This window comes from Rattus rattus, chromosome 6, assembly GCF_011064425.1.
Source record: "Rattus rattus isolate New Zealand chromosome 6, Rrattus_CSIRO_v1, whole genome shotgun sequence".
Lineage (NCBI taxonomy): Eukaryota > Metazoa > Chordata > Mammalia > Rodentia > Muridae > Rattus > Rattus rattus.
In genome coordinates, this window is record NC_046159.1 from 19,252,240 (window position 1) to 19,274,493 (window position 22,254).

Sequence of the window (22,254 nt, forward strand, 5' to 3'; positions counted from 1 at the left end):
CCCCAGCAGCAGCTGAGGTTAAGGCTCACCTACCCTGCTGCTGTGGGACAGGTTTCTTTTAAACTGTAATAAAATTGTTTTCAAGTTCCCATTTCAGTCCACCCAGAAATTATTCTATTAATGAGACTAACTCCAAAAGGGGACCCTGATTTACCGGTACTGCCTAGTAACCACAAAGGGACCTGAAAACCCTCGTCACATTTGAGGCAACAGACCAGTCAGTATTAAACTGTCTCTGAGGAAAGACAAGAGCAGAAAAGAAATTTTGGTAACATGAGTTGGACAGAGGGCTCAGTGGATAAGAGCCCACTTGCTGCTCTGCTCTTCCAGAGGATCTGAGTTCAGTTCCCAGCATCCGTGTGGCAGTTCACAACCCCCTGTAACTAGTCCCAAGGAGATTCAGTCCCTTTTCTGGCTTCTTCAGCCACTGTACACAAATTGGTAGATTTACATACATACATGGAAAACATTCATACACATAAAAAAGTTAGAAAACATTCAATATAAAACCATAGCTGTTGGGGTTGGGGATTTAGCTCAGTGGTAGAGTGCTTGCCTAGCAAGCGCAAGGCCCTGGGTTCGGTCCTCAGCTCCGGGGGAAAAAAAAAAAAACTATAGCTGTTGTGTTTTATAAAAGAAAGCTAGAATATGCTTGATAGAGCCAGGTATGGGGAGGGGGAGGGGTACCTCAGAGGGCCCATGCTGAGGATCCCTTCCCCGAGGTATAGAAGAGTTTATTTAGGGACAGGGAAAGAGGAGTTGAAAATGGAGTAGACCAGAGAAGGATGGGGAGAGGGGAGAGGGGAACAGGGAGAGGGAGAAAGGGAGAGAGGGTAAAGGAAGAGAGGGAGAGAGGGGAGATGGGGAGAGGTAGAGAGAGAGGAGAGGGAGGAGAGAGGCCGGTCAGGAACATGTGGAGAAAGAGGGGGTAGGGGGAAGGGGAGAGAGAAAATACAGAGTGGCAGAAAGAGCTAGAGAGTAAGAGGATAAGAGAATAAGAGGGAGAGGAGGAGCCAAACAGCACCTTTTACAGGAAGCCAGGCCTACCTGGCTGTTGCCAGGTAACTGTTGGGCAGAGCCTAGAAGGGAAGCTAGCAACAATGCTCCATAATTAAGACTACAGGAATTCACACTTAAAATTCTGCTATCTGACCTTTCTAAAAAATACCCCTCCAAGCTTCAAATAAAGCAGAATCACAAAAATATGAGAACAGCGTCACCAAAACTGAAAACAAGATTTATGAGCTCATTGCTGTAGTGTCCTAGTTCCTTCCAACTGCTGTGATGAGCACCCTGGGCATGGCGACTCCAAGGGTGAGTCCATATGGCTGAGCTAGGGTATGACAGCAAGAGCAGGGAGCTAAGACTCGTGTCTTGAATCACAAGCACAAATAGAAAGTCCACTGGGTGTAGCATCTAGCCTTAAGCTCTTAAAGCCCTCCCCCAGTGACACACTTCCCCCAATAAGGCCACACCTCCTAAACCTACCCAAGCAGTGCCACCAGCGAGGGATCACACATCCAAATGCCAACACTACAAGGACATCTTATTAAGTTACCACATACAAAACACGACAAAGCCTAAGGAATGGCCAGCAGCAGCGTTTACAGAAAGCAGAAAGCCTGCTCCTGGGTCTGCTGCTGCTGCAAGACTGACAGTTTGGGACTATATAGAACTTTACTCAAGGAGAGCCACCCACCCAAGCCCAGGCCCAGCACTTTGTTCTGAGTCTAGAGAGGTATCTACCAGAGTTGGTTGTTCTATCATTTTCCCTTTGGCTTTCAGACATGTGATATAATTCTTGTTTTTATTTTGGAAAATACCAAGTTGCTACAGAGATGATAGCATGGTGTTTAACAGCACCATCTGCTCTTGTAGGGAGGACTGAAGTCAATTGGGGCTCATATGGTGGCTCACAACCATTCAAAACCTTGGTCTCCATCGCCCTCTTTTGGCTCCTGCAGGCACTGCACACATGTGGTACAGAGACATTCTTGCAGGCAAAATGCTCATAATTTTTTTAAGATTTATTTTATGTATGTGAGTACACTGTAGCTGTCTTCAGACACACCAGAAGAGGGCATCAGATCCCATTACAGATGCTTGTGAGCCACCATGAGGTTGTTGGGAATTGAACTCAGGACCTCTGGAAAAGCAGTCAGTGCTCAAAACCGCTGAGCCATCTCTCCAGCCCTCATAAATTTTTTAGGTAAAAATAAAACATACTTTTGAAAAATAAGAGAAAATTATAAGAAATGCCTATAATTTTACATACCTTAACCACATGTGGATATATGCACACATAAATAGTCGTGGAGGCAGACTATATATATATATATATATACTACACATACATTTATTTATCCGTGTGAATGCATACATATACACATATGTAAATGCAAATAAAGAGCGCCATCAAAAGAGTGACATATCCAGTGTGTGGCAGACAATGTTCATGTTCTTCCAAGGACTCTGCTGTACACTTCACAGTCTACATGGACCATGTTACCAGATCTGCCACTTACAAAGCAGTTGTTTACAGTTCTGAGGCTGTCCTCAGAGGTTTGTACATGCTAAGCTAGATAGGCACTCTCTCACTGAGCTACATCCCTAGTAACATATACCAGTTTAATAGACTCCTCCAATGTTGAGAGGACTAAGCCCTACGGGTACTCTCTTAATGTGCCAAGTTGCTTGCTTGGTTGTTTAATTTCATTTTATTAACGTATTATTAATATGCTAATAACAAACCAGTGGGTTTCACTTTGCTATTCAATTCATGCGTACGATACACTTTGACCCCATTCATACCCATGGCCCCCCCTTGGCCCCTCACTGCTGCTGGTCCTCTCCACTTTTGCCCTTGGCGAATCAACTGAAGGCACAGGACACTCACGAGTAGCTATACCACTAAACCAAGTATTTCTAACTCTCCCAAGATTCCCCTAATTGCCCATAGATCCTCAGGGAAAGAGTGTGCTATTGAGACTCTCTCCCCTAGCAACCTTTAACTTCCTATAAATCCTCACAAGACGTTCCCTGCTCTGTGGTAGAATGTTAGTGAGCCAAATCTTACACCGGTTTTGTGTAGGTAATAGAGCTTCTGGAAGTCAGAGAGGGTAACTGTTATATAATGCCCAGAAGATGACAGTGTCCCAATCACTATAACCCTTCCTCTACCCATACATTTCTCCACTCCCTCGTCCATGATGTCCCTGAGCCTTGGATGGGGTAAGAGAGATGTCCCCTAGGACTGAGCACCCCAACTCATTTCCCAGTCGTGACCTCTTCACTAGGTGCTGCCCAGAGCAAACAGCAGAATGTGGCCATGGGAAAGGCCACACACAACACATGGAAAGTATTTGGTGGGCACATCACATTCAAACATCAGAAGTAACTTCCCCCACTCACAATCTCCTTAGCCGTGAGTTTCTGACCAGGTTTGTAGTATAAAATGTGGATTCCCTTCTGTGGAATGGGCCTCAAATCCAATCAGAAAGTGGAAGGAAGCCTGTAGACTCCTTCTCAAGTTTTAGACTTCAAAGGGCAAAAGTCCTTCATACTGAAAATAGAGTCCGATTCAAAGGAGAGAGGAGAGTGAAGAACTTTGAGGCAGGATAAACTTCCTATCTCTTTAAATAGCCAAGCATATGTAAAGCTGCGCTCTGGCCTACCTGGGATGCCCCTCCTAGCCTTGTGCACTGGAAAACACCTATCATCTTCCAAGACTCAGTTCAAGTACCTTCTTTCCTATCGCTTCTTAAGGCATCACAGTCCCCTGAAGGACCTCCTACCTTAGCACTCAGCCCACACTTGGCACTGGGTTCCCATGGCTGTCTTGCTCCTTAAGACTATGGTCTTCCCTATTTGGGGACCCACATGAAAATATCACCTGCAAATTATAGGTAACTCTGTTAATGAACACTTATAAGAAACACTGAGCTGATCTGCCTAAGCATGGAGCCCGAGGAAAGGATTGTCGTACCTGCCTAGCAGGCTTTCACCTGCCTAGACTCAGCCAGTCAGCTGAGTTCTCCTGCCATTCTCTCCACCCAATCCCATCTTCTGGCTAGATATCAGACATCCCTACTGGCTACTGCCGGCTTTATAAGATCATCTGCCCTCTAAACCTATCAGCACCCATTAGAACTTGGAAACTTCTATGAAATTGTCCACAAATAAATCGGATAATCCCAAGTGACCAGTGACTAGTGACTAGTCTCCATATTGGAGACACATGGTATTTAGCTTCAGCAACCCAGACAAACCATATTACTGTATCCTTAATCCCTTGTAGCTGTGACTGACATTATTACCTCTTCTCTGTGTCAGGAGATACCCGTCTTCAAACAAGATGGAGCTCAGAACAACAGAGTCTTCCAATGCAGCTGTATTCTGAAGGCAGAAATCTGAATCAGAGGCTTTTGGTCCTGATGCCTGACCATGGGACCATCGCCCTTCCACTCAGAGACAGGGTGAAGATGCTTCCCCAGCTTGAGAATGCAGTGAGATCCAATACGCCACCCTGCCAGCACACCCACTCTGGAGCATCCGTTTACTTTGGAGCAAGCAACATTGAACATGCCTTTATCTTCTACAGCAAGTACATCAAGTCCTTCATGCACCAAGGCCCTGGATACCAGGATCAAAAGGAGATGCTGTTCCTGACAGTCAAGAAATTACCGGACTTGCTTTTCCTAGGCAGAGGGGCCTAAAGTGGGTTTGGATACATACACCAAAGTAAATGAAAACTATAAAGAGAAGGTGGGAGGGTCAGAATGCCCCCAGCACATGGACAGCACATGGCCATCCAGCAAGCACTGGGGAAAGAGAGCAAAAGCTGCACCAGCTAGAACAGAAACAGTTCCATGCCTTTGAGGAGATGATCCAGAACCAGGAACTGAAAAAATTGATTAAAAATTGAGCAAGAGTTTAGCAAGGTGGGACCAGACCCGGAGGCTGCTAGGGCCTGACTCAGAAAAGGCCTCTGAGGAGTACTCACAGCTCATGTGTTATCGGCAGGCTTCAGACTGTTAACACAGCCAGAAGGCTGAGTCAGCAGTGGTAGACAGGCCTCTGAGACCTTGAGTGCAACAGAAGTGAATCACACTATGTATGGTACCTTGATCTACACCCTACACCGAGTTTCCCCAGTTCACTGATACTAAAACTACCCGTGACATAGAAACATGTGGAGCACTCGGTGGGAAACTGACGAGCAATGACGTCAGCATCATACACATTATCATCCCAGACAAAATGCTAGGTCTGATTATTGCAACACAGAGGATAAAGACATTTTCTTCCTACAGGACGAACTAGGTATGCTCATACTTCGATAGACTTACCCTCCCCTCACACAAACGGCCTTTCATCCCAGTGCAGACATTCACATTCTCTGCTCTTAGCAGATGATGTTGACAGATTCAACAGCTGCTGTCTGTCTCCCCACTCCCTGCCCCCAGGTTCAAGGAAACAATGCCATCTAAACTAACTGATCACAGACTACAGGAGATTTCTTTCTGTACTTATAAAGGCTTTCATACAACAAAAGCATGCTGTAGTCACGTTACTGTTAAGGACTAGGCTGTGATTACCATAGATGATTCTCGACCTAAGGAGCTACAAACCCAAGTCAGTTTATACTGCACCTGAATTTAAGCTTTCCAAAAAGATTTAGAGACGACAAATACGGGCAATGGCAGAAAAAGACTGACTTTTTTTTTTTTGGTTTTGTCCTTTTGAAAACAAATCATTGAATATATTTTTAAAACAAATTTGAAAGAGGAAACCTATCACACTAAGCAACTAACTCAAAAATTAGGTGAAAACAGAGAGCATTTCTTTGCCCTTCTGGACTCAAGGATTACCCATCTTCCTTGTCTCTACCTATCAGCCTGCACACTGTCTACCTTTGGGCTAGGGAACAGCAGCTGTGGAGAGGTCTGAGAGACATTTGCAATGTTTGGGCTCTCCCTTGGCTGGTGGTATAGTTATCTGGCAGCTGTTGGAGACAAGTTGCCTGAGTGGTTGGTAGCCCAGTTTTGTCACTGTTCCTGTGTCTAAGGTGTCAGCAGTTGTTGGAGACCCTGTCCCACAAAAGAGCAGACTTGGGATTACCTTGTTCCTCACTGTACCCTGTTGTCACTGTTACTGCCTCTACTGTTTTAACAAGAAAGGCAGTCACTGTCCATTGTGATTTCTGCTTATACATTAAGACCCCGACCTTAACCACTAACAACTTTTTATTTTAACTTAGACCCCTTTGGTAAGATAGGGAGTCCTTAGTCTTCTGGGTTTTCAATCTTTGACCGAAATCCAGATTCCAATTAGAATCTCCCAGCTTCAGCAAGTCATGTGATCTCACATGCCCCCTTCTGGTGAGGAGAAGCAATACCTCAGCTCCTAGGGCAGGTCTAATTGTCTGGAAGTTTGCCTAACACCTAACATAGACAATGGAGTAGGGAGAAGCTTGGGATTGGATGCACGTCTGTGAACTGAATGAGAAAAAGAAATAAAAGGAGAACATGACTGCTCCTAAGGGGCTGAAATTTTTATTATAGATATAAGGGAGAAAACAGGTAGAGATGGAGACATCTTGGAGAGTCTAGAGTGAAGCTAGACTGAGCCGGGTCATGGGAGGGGGAAGGAGGACAAGAGAGGAGCCAGACCAAGAGGGGCAGCCGGGGTCAAGAGCCGGGTGTAACCAAATTTGGTGATTTATACAGGGGCAAGACGAGCTGGAGGCAGGATGCCCAGACTAGGGTAGGGGGTGGGGTATGCTAGCCAGGAGGACCTCAAACAGATAGGGACTGAGGGATGCTGGGAGAACCTGGCAGCCAGTGTCTGCTTTGATATGTTAATAGGTATCTCAGCCTAGTGAGTTTGATTTGAAACCAAACTCACAGGAAGTGCAGAGAGGCAGAAAAAGCTCCTGAATAACTAGATGCTCAAGACAACCGTGACAGAGAGACCATCAGCCACCGTCTTCGAATACTCAATGGCTCACACAGGAGTTCAGTAAACAGATGTTTGCTAAGTGACCAGACAAATGAAGGGAGAACGAGTGAGGAGCAGAGGGGCACTTGCAGATGGATCCATTACACACTGAATGCCTGTTCCACACTGCAGCAGATTCTAACTGTCCAAAGCCCCAGGCATCTCCCATTTGAGCCCGGAAGTTGGTAATCTTATTCAAAAGCAAGACATGCACCCCACCCATAACTGAGACAAGTGAGGAACATGTGAGACCAGGTCCCATGATAAACTGAAATGTTATGACAGTCACTGAACACCAGACATATGCAGCGAAGAAAAAAAGTCTTGGTCCCGAAGAGTGATCAGGAAAGTAGTCCTCAAAGACTTTTTGATTTTGAGCTTCCCAAAGGAAGATAGAAGGAAAGAAAACAGGAAAGTCACCACTGGTCTGTTAGCATCCTGGAGTCCTGGTCCTGAAGCCTCAGAGATTCTGAAGCAAAGGGACATGGGTAACCACCCAGACCATGATCCTGTATGAATAATGTGCCATCAGGACAGGGGTGATACAGAGGACAACTGTATACTGCCCTAGGTTCCACACAACAGTGAATTCTGGAATCCTGGTGCTACAGTCCTGATCCCAATCTCACTCTAACTAGGCCCCTGTTTTTCGGGTACAGCACAAGGTAAAATATTGATAAGACTAAGTAACATGCTTACCCACGACATCTTCCAATAATATCCTCAAGCCAGCATTAGGGGTAGGAGGTGAACACACCAAGCAATCAAATGAACCAAAGAGTCCAAGGAGAAGGCGGCCTTGGCCTCCCAGACTCCCACTCCCTTGCTGACAGAATCATCGTGGCTCATGGAACTAGGTGGGACCATTTGCTTGCCCACTACAACTGAGGAGAAGGAGCTGAAGGAGGTGGAGGATCTTCCTCAGTGTTCCTTTCTTCCACATCCAGCCACACGATACAACTTAAGTGTCTCGGAGGCCAGTTTCTTGGTTCCCAGAATCCAGCAGCCTCCACTTCAGGATTCTCACATCTTCAACTCTTACAGGACTGGATTCATCTACCCCTCCTCCACAGATACTCAGGTACATCCTGGGGTGGCTTTCTCCTTCTGTCCCAGCACTTACAATACCCAGCTCCCTTCCACAGCAAACAATATGGTAGAACTAAACAACACGGACTGAGAGTCACAATGACTCAGTCCACATCCTTTGCTGAACACTGAGTATTGGACATACAACAGGTACAACAAATTACCACAAACCTGTTGCTTAGAACAAGAATTGTGGCAATGGGTGCTTAGAATACCAGCATTAGGGGTGCAGGTGGGGGGTATGAGTTTGAGATCAACAAGACCCTATGGCAAAACAAGAAGAAGCCAACTAGGATGGTACGCACTCCCAGAAGCTGGGGGGTAGAAGCAGGGGAATCAGAAGTTCAAGGTCACCCTGGGCCACAGAGAAGTCAAGGCCAGCCTAGGCTATAGGAGACTGTAACAAAAACAAACAATAAAAACAAACAAAAAAAAATCAACATTGTGTGGTTGCACAACGTTACATTAGATTTAAAGGCCACTGAACTGCCCAGTGGGAAATGGTTAAAAAAAAAAAAAAAAAAAAGCCATGCTTGGTAGCACAGGCCTTTAATCCAAACATCTGGAAAGCCAGAGGCACAAGGACTTCAAGTCTGAGGCCACTGTGGGATACATGATGAGACCTCACTTCCAAAACATAAAAATAGTAGTAAGAGTTACACAGGAAGTCTTGTTATGAAAATAGCAAGTAAAATGCATTTTGATGTTTTGGTTGTGAGCCTAATGGCTGAAACATTTCTCCAACTCCTAAAATGCATTTTATGCACCAGCAGTAAACAGAAGATCTTTGGAGACATTTAAAGCAACAGCAAACAAAGACCTAGGGCTGAATTTAATGAAGTGGCCATGGGGCTTCCGCCCCACTGCTGCGTGCTTTACAACCACTGACCGTGGAGAGGCCGAAGAGTGCAGCGAGTTTTAAAATGGGTATATATGCACAGTGAAATGCTACTGAGCCACACAGAAAGAAGGATGGAACCAAAGGTTATGCTAAGCAAAATAAGCCAGACTTGAACAAATCCTACATCTGCTCCTGTGTGGAATCGAATGTATAGATGTGTGTATAGGAAATGGAAGCAGAGAGAGAGAGGCCACTTGGGAAAAGAGAGTGGACAAACAGAATGGGGAGACGAGTAGGAGAGAACAGGGTACAAGACGAGACAAATGTGGTTCCTCTAAATAAAGGTCATACAAAAGCCACTACTTTGTATGCTGACTGGAAAACCTAAAGGCAAGAAAGACTTCCAACCTGCAAAGTACATAAAACATTGTTCAGTGTTGCAACACCAGGGGGCAGAACACTGAACAGGCTGGCCCTCCCATCTGACTCCTGCTTGCATTTCACTTCGTTGGGTTTTGTTTTGGGTTTTTTTTTTTTTTAAGTTTTTTTTCATCATTTTTAGCAGTATTTTTGTTTGCATGCTGGGAAAATCTGTCCCATACTTTCTAGTTTCCATGTCTGTTTCTTCTCTGAAGAATCCTTTTCTTTTGTTTTCAACGTTCCTCTCTCTTCTGTGCCATCATTCTTCGAAAACATAAAATTACAATTTTAATGCAAGACATTTAAAAAGCATCAATCTCTAAGAAAGATATCTTGGAAGAGGAAAACAAGAAACCTATTACTTAAAGGGGCAGGGGCAGGGTAGGGACTTCCTATTTCAGAAGAAACAGGAGGATTCCAGAGCTCTCCAACCAGCCAATCAGTGTCGGTGTCAAAGGTGGATGGACTGAGAACCAGGTGCACACCTTTAATCCCAGCCCTGGGGAGGCAGAGGCAAGTGTATCTCAGTGAGTTTGAGGCCAGCCTAGTCTACATTAGTGAGCTCTAGGTCAGTCAGGAGCCATAGAGAAACACTGTCTTGGAGCAGGGGAGTGTTGGCGGTTGTGAGGGGTAAAAGGAGGGGTGGATGGAAAGGGCTCATCCACTAAAAACACTTGGCAGTGCAAACCTAATGTTCTGAGTTCTCTCCCTGGGATCTGTGTCAAGGTGGAAGGTGAGAGCTGACTCCACAAAGTTGTTTTCTGACCTCCACTCGTGCTGTGGGACATCCGTGCTGACACACACACACACACACACACACACACACACACACACACACACACACACACACCATGCAGTACCATAACAGTAAATAAGTTTTTAGATGGACAGGACTAGAGAAAAACACCTATATCTGTATGAGCACACACTCACACAATGACTTATTTAAATGAGTAGGGGGAAAAGGGTGGAGGAGGAGACCAAGATACCTTCTTAGATGAGTACATATAAGGTTTAGGTGGCCATTCTTCCAGAAGACCTAGGTTCAATTCCCAGCACCTGCCTGATAACACACAGCGATCTGACATCAGCCTTGGGGATCTGGTGCCCTCTTTAGGCCTCATGAGCACTTTATGCACATAGTGCCCAGACATACATACAGGCAAAACACCCATATGGGTAAAAAAAAAAGGTAAAAAAAAAAAAAAAAAAAAAAGACCCTTAATTTTTTTTTCCAAGAGAAGTGACATACACAACCAGAAGAAACTCCAAATGCACACAGCCCTGCCCTGAGACCTCAGTGCCTGACTGTTGGCCTCCCAAGCTGCATCACAGAGGGAGGGCCCTCTCACTGGAGACCTGTCCTCATATCTTGCATGCCACCTTCCCTCTTACCGCAGTGCTCCATGCTCACCGCGGTCCCCCCACATATCACTTATCCACTCGCCACTAGAAGCTCAGACCTGCACTAGACACACCGGTACACTCCCTCCTTTATAAGTGTTAGGTCACTCTATTAACAGGACTCACAGACGAGAGACAGAGGCTAACAAATGAGGCAACCTGCCTCGACTTAAGACAGCCTTACTGTAAGGTGAGCCAACCCTTTGCTTACTGCTAATCCATAAGCACCGTCTACTCTAACCCGAGGTTACTCTGTTCCAGCAGGCACGTGCTGGTGCTCAGCTGGAAAGTGCTGCATGAGATCAAAGGATTTAGGCCTACAATGCTGTTCTCAGGGAAGAGACACAAACTCACTGCTAGTACTTAGCTTCTCCATCACAACTTGCTGTGCCAGATAACACCCCAGGGTCAACCAAAGTCTCTTCCACAATCAACAGGTATATAGGAGAGCAACAGAGAGTTAAGTACCGTGTGCAAGCCAGTGGTATACAAGAGCCCTCCCTACCGGAGTAGCCACTCACTCCCTTCCATATTCTTTGGCAGTGTCTCTAGCCACCAAAGGAGTCTTAGATTGTGGTTAAACTCGTAAGACTATAAATTGCTGGAAAGAATGGGTTACTTCTACATCCCGTTCGACAGGTTCCAGCAGAAGGGACTACAATAAAATATCTAACATGCTTAAACCATTATAATAAGAGTTATTATTATTATTATTATTATTATTATTATTATTATTATTTCACTCCTCTGGGAGGAATAATAGGCCACAAGTGTGGATGTCAAAAGACAACGTTGAAGGAGTTTTCCCAACATTGTGGGTGTTAGGGATCAAACCCAGGTTCAAAAGCACAATCTCGCAGGCCCCATATAATAAACAGCCTGTTGCCTACTTAATGCCATCACTTGCTTAGTACAACGAACGGCATCATGCTGGGCACATGGAGACGGAAAAAGTTCATTACACCGGAGTGAAAATTCACAAAGCCAATGATACAATAGGTAGATCTGGTAGCACTCACCAGGCTCTATGTATAACTGTGGTACTATCCGGCTGGGCAGTCAGGACCTCTCCAGACAGATCTTCCATCAAGTCAGCAGACCAAGCCATCACTGTTTCAGTAATCAGAACTTCATGGTTTTAGCCACACGGACTCGGAACTCCACAAGCATCTCTTAGGAGCATCAGGTTGAGAAGAAAAGGTTCCTTCACCTTTAGTAAAGGGGGAAAGGGGAATTTTTTTTTCCATGTGTGCTGAAACTATTTTGTGCTCCAGTACTAAACAAAAAAGGCTAATTAGTATGGTGGGAGAAAACGTATTTTAACACACGTACCCCACTTACAAGTCTTTGTCTCTTACATATCTGCTCATGGTATTTTAGAAAGCAACTCATGCGGTGGGCCTGCCAGGCTGCAGAGAGGGCAAAGTTGTGTCCAATTTGTGCACCTGGGCTAAACTGTTCCCTCCTGGGCCCACACTTTCACTCCCTGGACCTCTCTTCCCACACTACTCAAGTGCCCACGCCTGGGACCATAGGCATCGGCCGCACAGTCAGGGGAGGCCGACCTTTGCCACTTCACATCTGGCTGCCTGTCTCCAGCTATTACACTGTGGGCCTGGGTGAACAGGGCGGGCCACCAGACAGGCCCAGACTTGGGAGTCCTGAGGATGGAGAAGGATCTGGAAAAATCTGCTAGCCGCGGGCGGAGGGGGTGGGGGTGGGGAGGGACGACATAAGGAAGACTGTGATCTTCAAAATCCCAGAGGTCCTAGTGTTGGAGAGGAGGGCACCCCTAAAAGCTATCAACCAGAGAAGCAAATCTTAATAAAAACAATGTAAAAACAAAAAACCAAACCGCTCCAATACCCTCAGCCCAAGAGCCCCAACCCGTTTAACCGCTTCTCTAGAAAGTTCTCCGCTCCCGCCCCTCTGCAGCCCGGCTCGTGCCGCTCCTCCCTGCCCCGCCCCCGAGGCAGATAGGACCAATCGGGGACCGAGACGCGCCGCGCGGGCCCGCCCCTCGGCGTCGCCCTACTCCGCAGCCGCCGGCGAGCGCGCGGAGAGCCCGGTGCGCGAGCCTGGAGCGCGGTTCGAGGTGGGCAGCGCCGCCTTCCGCTGCACGCCACCCCGCCGCTCATCCCGGTCGGCGGCCAGAGTACCGGGCTCGCGCTCGCCCCACTCCCGCAGCCAACGGTGCGCCCAGCGGCCATGACCGCCGAGGAGATGAAGGTGGCGGAGAACGGGGCGCAATCGGCGCCCCTGCCTCTCGAAGGAGTGGACATCAGCCCCAAGCAGGACGAGGGCGTGCTCAAGGTGAGGGGGCCGTGGAACCCTCGGCTGCAGGCTCAAGAGCCTCAGGGGTATCGTGGCCGGAGGGTGGGGGAATTCGTCTTCCCTACGCGGGCTGCAGCCCTGAAGACCGTACGGCGGCTGCACGCTCTTGAGGGTGCGGCCCCGGTCCGGGAAGGATCCCCCAGTGCAACGCCAACTCGAGCCGGCTGCACTGTGCGGCTGAGAGGGGCGGAGCGGAGCGCGAGAGCCACAGCCAGGGGCCCGGGCGGGGCGCACGAGGCCCGGACGCGCGGAGGGACTCGGGCCTCGCCTCCCGGGAACCCCTCGGCTGCAGCGTGCGCCAGCCACCTGGACGAAGGTGCTCCAGGGCTCGCCCACTTGAAAGTTAAACATTAGCTAGGACCAAAAACGGCTCCCGGGAGCAGGTTCCTGGCCCAAAGCCCATTGTGCTTTTCCGCGCCCCTTTTGCAATCGCTGAGATCCAGCGAGGTCACGGGCTCGGCCATGCTGTGCCCCCTTTCTCGGCCCGGGGAGAGCGAGAGCGATGCATGCCGGGACCTGTAGTTCCTCGCCTGTCCCTCCTGAGTCTGAGTTGGGGGTACCGAGTGCTAACCGTGGGGGAGGTGCATTGCCCTGGAGCCAGCGGCTCACTAATCGCCTGACTGCAAATAGCCCGAGGAGCGAGGGGGAGGGCGCCCTGACCCGGGTCAGGACAATGGGCGCCGGTTCAGAGCAGGTTCTGCCAGCAGTCCAGGACGTTGAAATCCTAACCCGCATTGCATGTCTCCCTGCATCCATTGTTTCTCCTCCTCCGTGTGTCCCATCTCTCGGCTCCTAGTGTGTGTGGCTTGTGCAAAGCAGACCTTAGGGAGCCTTGTTAGCCCAGAAATGCTCTTGTCTTTTTTTTTTTTTTTTTTTTTAAACCTTAGCTCTATCTAGCTGCTCCTGGTGAACATGTGGCCCTTCTTTGCACTAGGTTCTAATCCCCAGAGGGAGTCAATTCCTCTTTTATGCTCCATTGCTTCCAGGACCCTGTACATCCTTATGAAGGAAGCTTTCCCTTAGAGGATGGTCCCACATCCACCTATTGGCCTGCCCATGGGGTCACCATATATACAAATAAATATTAAGCAGAAGTAGTTGCCTGCCTATACATGCATGGGAGGTAAAGGACCCCTTAGCTTGACAGTCAGGTAGTTTCCTTTCCCATGTCTAATTTCCAGCACCTGATACACAGAGCCATTGTGCCCGTCTGTAATCTGGCCCTTGCTTTTCCCAGTTTTGAGCAGATCTGTTCTTTTCATTACTCCTGTTCCATTCTGTTCAAACCAGACCCTGATCTGATGACCCACTAGTTTCTGTTGGGTTTTTTCCCTCAGAGCACCTCTGGAGGGTAGGGATTGTCTTCGGTGCCTGACCCAATAAGTTCAGGATAGTTTAGCACCTTGTCCGAAACCATAGACAAAACTTAATCCCAAGTCATTATCTGCAGTTTTCCAAAGCAGTGCCTGGAGGGAGAAGGGAAGGTTAGTGGAATCTAAGCTAAGTCACTAGTGTCGGGATCATTTGAAGATTGATCTCTCAGACCTGCTGAAAAGAAGCAGGGGCCAGTGGGTACAGCAGAGGCCATTCAGTTTGTGCCTTTGGTGGGGCTTATGGACAGTTGGGGCTCTTCTGCCCACATCCCTAGGTACTCACCTTCTTCCCCTTCCCCCCAGGTCATCAAGAGAGAGGGTACAGGCACAGAGACAGCCATGATTGGGGACCGAGTCTTTGTCCACTACACTGGCTGGCTGCTAGATGGCACAAAGTTTGACTCCAGTTTGGACCGCAAGGACAAATTCTCCTTTGACCTGGGAAAAGGTAGGCCTGGCTAGTAGGCTGACAGGATAGATAGGCTCTGAAGTTGATAGCAGCTGTCACAGGCAAAAGTCATGTTCTCAGCCAAGCTTGAGCCGGGTGCCGTGCAGCACTGCCTACCTGTGTACCCAGGTACCAGAGAGGCTGAGGCACGAAAGCCACTGAAGCCGGTAGTTCAAGTCAGCCTTTGGCAAAATAGCAAAAACTAGCCATCAGAAAAGAAAAGGCCCCCAGAAGGAAGCTTAAGAAGGAATAGTTAAGAACCCATCCGTTTCCCATCCTGTGTTTTCTTCTACTGTTTCGGGACTGGTTGATTCCTCCTTTCCCATCTCATCCATCCAGCCCTTCCCTCACTTGGGGATGGATAGTCTTGCTTCTTGAATTGTGTCACAGGGTTGGGCAACCTTTTAATGTCCTGAGAATGACAACACTGCTGCTTCTTGTCTCCTGGTCCTATTTCTAGAGGTGTTTAGATTCTGCCTGGGTGTAGTGCAGCTCCTATCTTTGGGGACATTGAGCCTAGAGTCAAGCCCCTGCTAAGTGGGTCTTTTCCTCCACCTATAGGGGAGGTCATCAAGGCTTGGGATATTGCTGTGGCAACCATGAAAGTGGGGGAAGTGTGCCACATCACCTGCAAGCCAGAATACGCCTACGGTTCAGCAGGCAGCCCTCCAAAGATTCCCCCAAATGCCACACTTGTATTTGAGGTGAGTACTGGCCACAGATCTCCCAGGCAAAGAGCCAGACCTTATCTCACCCCATTGCCTGGCTGTCCTCCAGCCCTTTCTGCCTCTTGGAGACAATGTAGCCAAGCCTGAGGGCCTAGCTTTAGTAGGAAGAAAGGTAGAAAGGTTAGCTGGCTCTGCTGCCTCCAGAGAGACCAGTAGTAGAGGCTTCCAGTTAGAAAAGGGGCTCCACAGCCCTTATAGAATAGGGGTGACTAGTACTCTCAACTGAAAGGAATCTGAGGTCAGGAAGCGTCTGGGTTATAAAGGGCAGTGTAGCATATTGGTACCCTGGATCTCCAGAGGCAGAGACACCTTCCTATATGTCAGTGGTTGAGGCAGGACCTCCACTGAGGGAAAGAACTAAAGCTGTTGAACTGAAAGCAGAAAACCAATCAGTGGGCATAGGAGAATATTCACACGGCCATTGAGATGGCAGGTCACTTCTGATGCCTGCCCGATGAAATAATACCATGTCCTTGTTAGATAGAGCAGGATGATAGAAGGCTTGTCTTTCTGAAGCCAAGTAAAATCCCTGTATCCTTCTGGCCAGATATGGTCTGGCCATTACTAGTGACTCTTCTGAGTGGAAAAGAGGCAGTTTCACTGTTAAGTTAGTGAAGAAAGGACTTGGTCACTTTCTGTCTCATCACGCAGGTGGAGCTGTTTGAGTTCAAAGGAGAAGATCTTACAGAAGATGAAGATGGTGGGATCATCCGCAGAATACGGACTCGGGGGGAAGGCTATGCCAGGCCCAATGATGGCGCTATGGTAGAAGGTAAGAAAGTGGAGTCCAGTATGGGAAGAAGAAAAAAAAGAGTTGGCTTGATTCCTGACTCAGAGACTTATGGCCTTGGGTAGTGTGGACCAAGTCATTTTCCTTCTATAAGCCTTTTGTCTCATCCTTAAAATGAGAAGAACCACACAGCCTTAGCACCCCATCCAAGTCTCAGACACATTGGTTATCTTGAGTCTGTGCCGTGATGTGGAGATGTGGGGAGGCTGGTGGCAGCTTTCTCAGTGCTCTGCCTTCTCACACCCGGGGCACGCCTTCTCTTTCTCTCATGTTAGTGGCACTAGAAGGCTACTATACTGACCGGCTGTTTGACCAGCGGGAGCTCTGCTTTGAAGTCGGGGAAGGGGAAAGCCTGGATCTGCCCTGTGGGCTGGAGGAGGCCATTCAGCGCATGGAGAAAGGAGAACATTCCATTGTGTACCTCAAACCTAGGTGAGACACAGGCACTTTGCAGGGGAGAGGGACACAACTGAAAGTCCAAGGTGAGCTGTGGGATAGACATTGACAAGCGCCATGTCCCTGATGCTACTCTAAGAATGCTGAGAGCACATGAGCTCTTGATTGGATCTGAAAGTGGCCACAGTTGACCACATTGCCTCATTCAGATCCCTAACATCTAGATTTCCATATGCCATTAATTTATTCAATCATTAACATTTGTTAAAACACCTACTGTGTGCCATACATACTTAAGTCTCTAGGTCTTCAACATGGTTCTTGCTTCAGTGTCTCTTTGAGTTTGTCTTCTCAATAGTGTATAGTTAAGACTTAGGAACAAGAAGTAGTGAGCACTGAGGGACCACCTGAATGTATAATGAAGATGCTAGGGACATGTTTGCCCAACAGGAAACATTTGAACCAGGTTTCAAGATGGGAAGGTCCTTTCCAGAAAACCAACAGGAAGCCTCTCGGTCCGAGCAGACGAAGGGCTGTGAGGTAACCCAGGCATTTTTCACCTCCACAGCTATGCTTTTGGCAGTGTTGGGAAGGAAAGGTTCCAGATCCCACCACATGCTGAGCTGAGGTATGAAGTACATCTGAAGAGTTTTGAGAAGGTGAGTCTGCCTAAGGTGCTCCCTCCCCTGCAGTCTGGTCTGTGGGTGATTCTGGGGAAGGTGACCACTGTGTCTGTCCTTTGGGGTATGACAGGCCAAGGCATCTTGGGAGATGAACTCTGAGGAGAAGCTGGAGCAGAGCAACATAGTGAAAGAAAGGGGCACCGTATACTTCAAGGTGAGGCAAGGGCAAGGCACCTCAGGGAGGGCTATCCAGGTAATATTCTGTCACAGTGTGGACATCCCCTGAGGTTGTCACCTAGTGTATCTTAGTCCATTTGGTCTGGGACGGGAAGGAGTGGGAGGCTGGTGTCCAGGAGTCACTCGAGCCTACCAGGTGAGACAACCTGGGCTGCTGAACCTGCACTGGGTGCCTGAGCTTCCCTCCCATTCTAGGAAGGCAAGTACAAGCAAGCCTTACTGCAGTACAAGAAGATTGTGTCTTGGCTAGAATACGAGTCTAGTTTTTCCGGTGAGGAAATGCAAAAGGTCCATGCGCTCCGACTGGCCTCACATCTCAATCTGGCCATGTGTCACCTGAAACTGCAGGCCTTCTCAGCTGCCATCGAAAGCTGTAACAAGGTGAGTTCCCTTCAAGAATGTGTTAACAGCATTTACAGGCAGTTGTGGGGTAGAGTTAGTAGGATATATCACTGGGAATCCTGAGTTCCAGACCTAGAGAGTGGAAGTAGTAAGTTTTTTGATGGTGGGAAAGAATAGGTACAGACACTGAGCAAGCCCTGATTGGGGAAAGCTAAAGGGGCGGGGTTTGGGTTTTGTCCTTATCTGTATCTGGGAAAGTTAGGTTGTGTTCTTCCTATGCCTGAAGACCTGCTGAATTTCCTTTTTTCCTCTCGGATTATGTGAATTTCTTCCTGGCCCATGACCCTTCCGATTTAATGTCTCTGTCTACTTTTTTCTGGCTTGGCACCAACCACTTCCACTGAGCCTCATCCATCTGAAGGGTTCCTTGGAAATCCTACTGGTGCTGCAGAGTCTGATGTCCCCACTGCTTCCTTTCTGTGCTCTTAGGCCTTGGAGCTGGACAGCAACAATGAGAAGGGCCTGTTTCGCCGGGGAGAGGCACACCTGGCCGTGAATGACTTTGACCTGGCACGAGCTGACTTCCAAAAGGTCCTGCAGCTCTATCCCAGCAACAAAGCCGCCAAGACCCAGCTGGCTGTGTGCCAGCAGCGGACCCGCAGGCAGCTTGCCCGGGAAAAGAAGCTCTATGCCAACATGTTTGAGAGGCTGGCTGAGGAGGAACATAAGGTTAGGTTAGGGGGGTGTGTCTTCTCTAATTTTCCATTGCTAAGAAGAGACTATGACCAAGACAGCTCATAGGAGAGTTGATAGAGGGCTCACCACTCTAGAGGGTTGGTGTATGAGACTGCCATGGCAGGGAGTGTTAAGTGCAAGACCCGTCAACACAGGCTTTTGACATCTCAAAGCCTCTTAGCAAACATCTCCGCCAACAAGGCCATACCTCCTAATCCTTCCCCAGAGTCCCACCAACCAGGAATTAGGCATTCAGATACGTGATCTTCTGGGGCCATTCTCATTCAAGCTACTGCATGGTGGAAGTGGCTAAAATGGGCAAAAGAAGAGGGATTTTCTTAATCCCTTGAGCACATCAGGTGAGGCCACTGCCTGTGGTTGCTCATGGCATCTGCATAAGCCGAAGGCTTCTCTTCCCAGGAAAGAAGTGTAAGTTCTGTCTTAATGCTGACCCCACCAATGGGGCTGACATCACAGAAGTGCTTCTACACACCAGAGCCCAGTTCTGAAGTGTGCTGTGTTCGAGGCAACTGGCCTAAAATTCACAAAGTAGACCGCGCTGGCCTGGAACTCAGTTGTCCACCTGTCTCTGCCCCATACTCAGAACCAAAAGGTTCTATGCTTAGCACACAGGCACATGATCCTGCCAGTTCAGCCTACCCCACTGTACATTTGCCCTGTATGTTGGTTAATGTGTGGAGGCTTATTTACATCACTAAAGACAGCTTCCAAATTTTTCCTATTCTGCATTGTTTTGTTGCACATCCATAGCATAACTTACATTAGCCTGTTGCTTCAGTGTTCCTGATATTACCATCCAAGAGGAATAGATGACAAAATATACTTTTTGTAGCCACATTTGAAAGGTGAAATTGAATAGTGATTTAATATTTTATATAGTTTTAAAATGATTTTGGTTAACATATAAAGAAATGGGTTTAACGTTGTGCGGTGTATCTCCTGAGATACCCTAATCCATCCTTCGATTTTGATGCCACGGAAGCACACATGGGGTTAAACATTTAAGAATATTTTTGTTTAATGGCTCTAGGATAAAACTCGAGACCCTGAGTTTAAACCCAAAGCACAAAGAGAACATCTGAAATCTGTGACATTCAACAGTAGTATGTTGAATGGTCTTGTCAGGTCAGAGTGTGTGTGTGCATGTGCGTGTGCGTATGTGTGCACGCACAGGTGCTTTGAACAGTTCCAGGATTGCGGTTAGAAGTTGTCTGTCTTGCTTAGAAATTCAGCCTCTTCCTCTTGCTCATCTTGCAGGCCAAGACGGAAGTGGCTGCAGGAGACCATCCCACTGATGCTGAGATGAAGGGTGAGCCGAACAATGTGGCAGGCAACCAGGCTCAGGTGAAGACAGAAGCATAGCCTGCCTCTCCGCCTACCCACCCCTGCGGCTGCCTCCCTGCTCCCTTCCCTACTCCACCCTGTTAGTTTTGTAAAAACTGAAGAATTTTGAGTGAATTAGACCTTTATTTTTCTATCTGTTTGGATGATGGCTTTGGGGAAGAAGGGAGAAGAGCAGGCTGAGGGTGAAATGGGGGGTAGTTTTAGATGGTGTCAACTCCTCTTTCCTTCCCCGTTATACATGAGTGTATATCCTTCCACACATACATCAGAATGTTAATTTATTTTGCTCCCTCTGTTTGCTCCATTTTCAAGTGGTTGAAGGGGCTGTGTGATAGGGATGGGGTCTGATAAGCCAGGGTGGAGAAGACTCCTGGGCAGCCATTTTCCCCATCCCTTCCCTCTGTGGTTGTTTTCCAAGCCTGCGGTCTCCATGAAGGTGCTAGGGGCATGGGAAAACCACTGTTGTGTCCATTACCTCTCTTGCCTTGCTCTCCTGAGATGGTATTCCCGATAACATCCCCCGGTATCACAGTGATCACCTATAGACAGCTCCTACCAGTACTTCCCCTTTCCTCCCCTCCTCTCAGTTTCCTCATCCAGGTCATCCCTGTCCCCATCCCCTCAGCCTCTTTAATGCACGCTGAAGGTCCAGGCACACCTCAAGTCCTGTGCTTGAGCAATAAAGTGGAAACAACAAAACCTGGGTGTCAGGCAACCCTTTATGTTGAGCTCTCGGGTGGGGCATGGTGGGGATGTGGGCGGGGCAGGATGAATAAGGTCCCACTCTGCTCCAGCGTTAAGTGTGGGATATGGTGCAGACTATGGCAAGGCAGGAAACAGCTGCTGTGCTCATACACCCTGAGCTCTGATACTGACTACAGCAGTAGAATGCTGGGGTGGTTCCCCTCAACAAGAAGAGGAAAAGTTTATAAACAGTGGTTTTGAAACTGGCTTCTTGTACTACTGCCTCCCTGTTCTAGTAGACATCTGGGGTGTTGTAGCTGAATGTATATCTAAGCACCATGTCCATTCTGGATGCCTGTGGAGACCAGACTAGGGCATCAAGTCCCTCAGACTGGAGAGAATTGAGAGTCACTAGTTGGGTGCCTGGAATCACACCTGGGTCCTTGTCCAATGATATAAAAACACTATCACTAGGCTGGCCTTGTGTGTCACATCTTTAATGCCAGCACTCTGAAATTGGGGTCGGGTGGATCTCTGGTCAAGGCCAGCTTGATCTACAGAATGAGTCCAGGACAGCCAGGGCTCTTTATACAGAGAAACACTGTCTCAAAGACCTTCAGTGTTGCTGGCTTTTGTTGGGTCAGATAGCTTTTACTTAAATTTAAGGTACTGGTGAAGATACTGGCGACACCCAACTTAAGTTTTGACCTTTACAAGAAGCGACTGTGGACTATGTTAACCACACTGAACTTGTTCTTGATCATCCTACAGGTCAGAGATCACTGGCCTGGGAACCCTTCTCAAATGATGATAGTGGGGCAGTCAGGCTGCATTCCTCTACATCTTTTGACATTGTAGAGGATGAATTTCTATGGAAAAGGACTTGGTTCTTCAACATGGCCATTACTGTATCTGTTTAGTTCCCCTACTGGGTGTAAGTCCAGGCTTGGGCTTGAGTTTTATGTCTGGTTATTTTAGGGAGTTTCTAACTTTGATTCTTGCTTTTGCTCTCGATGATACCAAGCCCTTGCTAAATTGCTAAGTGGTCATCAATGTAAGCTTTGACCTGTACCAAGGACTCCCTGATTACAATGTTGATCCAAATATCCTAAGAATGGCATGGCCCATTTTACACATGAAGAAACAACCAAAGCTTGAGAAACTGCTCAGTCACTACTTAGTGTACAGGTGTGGGTCTGGTTCGGATCCCCAGCACCCGTGTCAGAAGCTGGGTGCTGGCCTTGGAGAGACAGCATCATAATAGTCCCAAGAGGATCCTGTAACCTCCATCTCTCCAGCCCTTTATCTTCTTTTAAAGACTTATTTTTATACCAGGCATAGTAGCACATACTTTTAATCCAACACTCAGAAGGCAAAGGCAAGGGGAGTCCCTGGACGTATCTTGTACAGTACCCATGGATGGTAAAAGAGTGTCAGTCCCAAGAA

At 47.8% G+C, this 22,254-nt stretch overlaps 1 protein-coding gene and 1 long non-coding RNA gene across 2 annotated transcripts in view; one reads left to right on the forward strand and one right to left on the reverse strand.

Annotated features, from left to right (window-relative positions):
• The window catches only part of LOC116903210, a 52,181-nt gene extending 39,566 nt beyond the window's left edge, over positions 1 to 12,615 (reverse strand). Inside the window, exons 1-2 of the long non-coding RNA XR_004388261.1 lie at positions 12,086 to 12,615; positions 11,773 to 11,963 (exon numbers count right to left, since the gene is read on the reverse strand). This is a non-coding gene — a long non-coding RNA (uncharacterized LOC116903210). The remainder of the gene's footprint in view (positions 1 to 11,772; positions 11,964 to 12,085) is intronic.
• A 173-nt stretch (positions 12,616 to 12,788) lies between these two features.
• Fkbp4 (FKBP prolyl isomerase 4) lies at positions 12,789 to 20,823 on the forward strand. The gene is made up of 10 exons (XM_032905584.1): positions 12,789 to 13,066; positions 14,764 to 14,908; positions 15,470 to 15,612; positions 16,288 to 16,408; positions 16,702 to 16,858; positions 17,391 to 17,481; positions 17,576 to 17,659; positions 17,878 to 18,063; positions 18,514 to 18,753; positions 20,038 to 20,823. Exons 1-10 carry the CDS (start codon positions 12,962 to 12,964, stop codon positions 20,140 to 20,142), a joined length of 1,377 nt encoding a protein of 458 aa, XP_032761475.1. The 5' UTR covers positions 12,789 to 12,961; the 3' UTR covers positions 20,143 to 20,823.
• Positions 20,824 to 22,254: the final 1,431 nt, after the last annotated feature.

What these genes read in the sequence shown, in the direction of transcription:
- Fkbp4 (XM_032905584.1), top strand. Translation starts at nt 12,962, where the DNA reads ATGACCGCCGAGGAGATGAAGGTGGCGGAGAACGGGGCGCAATCGGCG. An exon ending in CTCCTTTGACCTGGGAAAAG is followed by an intron (nt 14,909 to 15,469) that starts GTAGGCCTGGCT and finishes CTCCACCTATAG; the next exon opens with GGGAGGTCATCAAGGCTTGG. An exon ending in ATTGTGTACCTCAAACCTAG is followed by an intron (nt 16,859 to 17,390) that starts GTGAGACACAGG and finishes TCACCTCCACAG; the next exon opens with CTATGCTTTTGGCAGTGTTG.